At 47.8% G+C, this 4412-nt stretch overlaps 1 protein-coding gene across 1 annotated transcript; it reads left to right on the plus strand.

Annotated features, from left to right (window-relative positions):
- Positions 1-698: 698 nt before the first annotated feature.
- Positions 699-1802, plus strand: LOC107106104 (actin-related protein T2-like). Its single transcript, XM_015406194.1, has one exon. The coding sequence runs from the start codon at positions 699-701 to the stop codon at positions 1800-1802; it is 1104 nt and encodes a 367-aa protein (XP_015261680.1).
- Positions 1803-4412: the final 2610 nt, after the last annotated feature.

Genomic DNA, 4412 nt, shown 5'->3' on the forward strand with positions numbered 1-4412 from the left:
GACAAGGAATAGATGCTTTCGAATGATGATGCTGGAGAAGACTCTTGAGAGTCCCTTGGACTGCAAGGAGATCAAAGTCAATCCTAAAAGAAACCAACCCTGATTGATCCCTGGAAGGCCAGATACTGAAGCCGAAGCTCAAATACTTTGGCCACCAAATTTTATTTATTTATGAGAAGGGAGCACTCGCTGGAGAAGACCCTGATGCTGGGAAAGACTGAAGGTAACAGAAGAGGGGGGTGGCAAAGAATGAGATGGTTAGACAGTGTTCTCGATGCAATGAACATGAAATAGAGCAAACTCCAGAGGATGACAGAAGGCAGGAGGGCCTGGTGTGATATGGTCCATGGGGTCGCGAAGAGTCCGACTCGACTGTGCGACTGAACAACAACAACAACAGGGGCAGCTGGAGTGTGTGCTATAAAGTCGATTCCAGTTTGTGGCGCGAATACCCCTAAATGTAAAACATAGCCGAGGTCACTGTGCCCCATCTTGCTGAACTACAGTCCCAAGGATTCTTGCGAGGCAGACGGGGACAGTTCAAGGGGACTACAATTGTGGTCACTCACGTGGGCGTTGCCCGTTTGTGATGTCAGCATGCTAGAACAGTGGATCGCCAGACATTCCAACCCGAGGCAGAGATCTCCCATGGAAGTCACCTGACTGCCAGCATTGGTGGCCGTTCTGCAGACGGAGCGATGTTCGATACAAAAGTCTTACTGATGCCCGCCGTTATTGTGGACAATGGATCCGGGTCGTGTAAAGCCGGGATCTCGGGTGAACTGGAGCCGCGGGCAGCTGTCCCGTCGGTGGTCGGCAACCTCAAAGAGAACATGGAGCAACGCTACATCGGGGCAAAAGCCCTCTCCAAGAAGGGCAGCTCGGTTTTGAATTATCCTGTTGAGCGCGGCATGATTACTCACTGGGATGACATGGAGATGCTCTGGAGATATATCTACCGGCACGAGCTTAAAGTGAAAGCCAGCGAGAGGCCCGTACTTCTCTCAGAACCCCCCCTGAATCCTCTTCGGAAACGGGAAGTAATGACAGAGTTGATGTTCGAACGCTTCAAAGTACCGGCTTTGTACCTCGCCATCCAAGCCACTTTGGCGCTTTACGCGTCGGCACGTACCACTGGGTTGGTGGTGGACGCCGGAGATGGGGTAACTCACGCCGTCCCCATCTATGATGGCTACTGTCTACCTCACGGGGTGTCCAGGCTCGACATTGCAGGAAGGGACATTACCAGATACCTCACCCATCTCCTTTTGGACAACAGCCATTTGTCGGTGAACAGAGCGAAGGAGACCACGGTGAAGGACATCAAGGAGAAGTTCTGCTATGTGGCTTTAGACCCCAGGCAAGAAGCAGAGAAGAAGACGGAGGGGGTCTTGAAGCTGCCGGATGGAAACACCGTCAAAATTAACCTCAACCTCTGCAGGCCACCTGAAATTCTTTTTGCGCCAAAAATTGTTGGCCTCAAGGCTTCGGGCCTTCACACCATGATCACCAACAGCATCAGGAAGTGTGACAAGGATATCTGTGGCCTCCTCTACGGGAACCTGGTCCTCTCAGGGGGGTCTTCGCTTTTTCAGGGCATGGACGAGAGGATCTTTAAAGAGATAGAGCCTGAAGTCCCCAACAGAGTTCCAGTGCGAATCATTGCACCCCCAGAGAGATCATGCGCTTCTTGGCTAGGAGGTTCCATTATAACCTCCTTAGTCTCCTTTGTACCGATGTGGATCACCCAAGAGGATTACAAAGAATTTGGCGCCGCAGCAGTCCACCGCAAATGCTTTTAAGGTTTGAAGTCACATCCAAACCAGAGCCTTCAGCGAGGACTGATAGAGGGCGCATATCAAATGAAATAATCTCACAGATCGAAGTTTTAAAAATTATCGCTTAAATAAAACGATCCCAAAGGTGTTCCTCTGAATAAGTTGTCTTCCCGCTTGTGAGAATATCTTTCATTTTTGCAGGTTTCATACTTCTGGCCCTGAAGGAGCTTTCAAGGCGGAGAAAAGGGCAGATTCCTTTCCTGATGTTGTCAAAGAATATTTGAATGAAGGGAACTTTTACAACGTCCAGAAAGTTGGAAGCCAGGCCCAGAGAATAAGATTTGAGGGAGGCTGTGTGAAGAAATGTTGGGGGAAAACTGAAGTACACACAGTAATTAGTTTCAGCGTATTCACTTCCTTATCAAGCCTAAACTTATCCCACTACTTTAACAAAACAAATAACGTATAACCCAGTTAGCATATAAAATTGTAATTTTTGGCACAGTTACCGAGTTCAAAAGAATATTTTCTGTGAGCAAATCTGCAAATGTACTCAATAACAACGGAGAGCCCTGCTGGATTATTCCAGTGGTTCGTGTAGTCCAGCAACCTGTTTTAACACAGTAGTCAACCAATTGTCCCAAAGGGCCAACAAACAGAGCAGAAAGACCCCTCCCCAGCTGCTGCCTCCCAGGGCTGATATTCAGAGGTTGACCCCTTGATAGACGGAGGCTTCCTTCAGTCACCATGGCTAGTATCCACTGATTAACCTCTCTTCCATGAGTTTGTCCAATCCCCCTTTAAAACCACCTACATTCATTCATAAGGAGCCGCGGTGGCTCAAGTGGTTAAGGCGCTGAACTGCAGGCTGTGGAAGGTCGGTAGTTCAGCAGTCTGAGACCCGAGTGTGCCGCATGACGGAGTGAGCTCCCGTCTCTAGTTCCAGCTCCTGCCAACCTAGCACTTCGAAAGCAAGAAATTGCAAGTAGATAAATAGGTACTGCTTCGGTGGGAAGGTAACAGCGTTCCGTGCCCCTTGGTGTTTAGTCATGCCGGCCACATGACCACGGAAATGTCTTCGGACAGCGCTGGCTCGTCGGCTTTGAAACGGAGATGAGCACCACAACCCTAGAGTCGGACTCGACTGGCTTTCGAGCAAGGGAACTTTTACCTTTTTACATTCATAGGTATTGAAGGACAAGGGACCAGTGAATGCGATTGATGAATGTGATTTCTGATCTTTCTCTTGGCAGGTAAAATGACAGCTGTCACTGTTCCTTATTAGGAGTCTGATTAAAGTGAATTTAGATTTTAATATTTAGCCCAGACAGAAGAGTTGTAGAGTAGAACTAATTAGGGTATTATTTTAATAGTTTTAAAGGTCCTTTTCTTAGAGTCAGAAAGTAATGGAATGTATATTTGAAATTATAAGCTATCCAGTTGAAGGGCATCTGAGAAGCTAAGCTATGAGAGGGCAAGAGTCTGAGTGTTCTCAAAACAAATATCTTTCTGTGTAGAGCAGAGCATCTGGCCCCAGAAGGTCTGCAAAGGGATACGTTTTGTACATCTTGTCAGGAAACTCCCTAGCTTCAGGCTGAAGCAGATAAGCCAGGAATGATGCCAAAATTCTGCGATGTTTCCCCCTGTCCCGGGACCAGATAAGCAGACGCAGTGACGGACACTTGAGATCCCGATAGGGGTTTGCCAATAGAGATGTGCCAGCTCAAATGATGCTCTGATGATGATACCCTGTCAAACACCAATTCAGGACTTCCTTCTGTGTAAACTGTCATGATGTCATTTGGGGTATAAGACCTACTGCCCTTTCTGGTTGGGGTAGAATACAGCTTGGTGTTACTGGGTGCCAAGGTATTCAGTCCTGTATTTTCCTGAGTATTGCAATAAACAGTTATTTATCTAGCTCTCTGGACTCCCAACTGTGTGTTCCTCATTTGGCCCTGGGAGCACACGGGGCACAGATTTGTGCATCAGTATCACTACCTCCACTATTAGCCCCAGGGAGTAGAAAACTGCAGCATATAAGTAGGATTGCCAATTTTGGGGTGAGAATTTCCTGGAGATTGGGTGTGGAATCTTGGGAACGGTGGGGTTTTGGGAGTGTATAATGCCCTAGAGTCCACTCTCCAAAGCAGCCATTTTCTCCAGGGGAACTGATCTTCTGTTGTTTGGAGATCAGTTGTAATTAAGGTTGCCAGGTAGAGCCTGGCTGCTGTTGGAAGCAGTGGGAGTGAGGATGGGTGTGTGTGCGACACTGGTGAGCAATGATCCCTCTAAGCCGTGGAGTCTTGTGAGCAAAAATTCTACTTTGTGAGCTACTGCCATTAAAGTTGTGAGCGAGCGATTTGGCTACTGCATAAATTAGTTTGCTCTGGAGCCATTCTTCCTGAGCTAACACCAAAAGTGTGTGAGCCGGAGGCTAAAAAACTGTGAGCTAGCTCATACTAACTCAGCTTAGAGGGAACACTGCTGGTGAGGTGAGGACATCGCTTCTGGGTAAAACCACAGAGTTTCCTGGCAATTCCTAGAGTTAACCTGTGTCAACAGCTTGGACCCAAAGCGATGTAGCAATGTTGCTGCTTTTTAACATTCCAGGGCTATTTTTGGGCAGGAATG

Source organism: Gekko japonicus, unplaced genomic scaffold (genome assembly GCF_001447785.1).
Source record: "Gekko japonicus isolate JY-2015 unplaced genomic scaffold, Gekko_japonicus_V1.1 scaffold1133, whole genome shotgun sequence".
Classification (NCBI taxonomy): Eukaryota; Metazoa; Chordata; class Lepidosauria; order Squamata; family Gekkonidae; genus Gekko; species Gekko japonicus.

Excerpts from the sequence above, each read along its gene's own strand:
- LOC107106104 (XM_015406194.1), top strand. The coding sequence starts at position 699 with ATGTTCGATACAAAAGTCTTACTGATGCCCGCCGTTATTGTGGACAAT.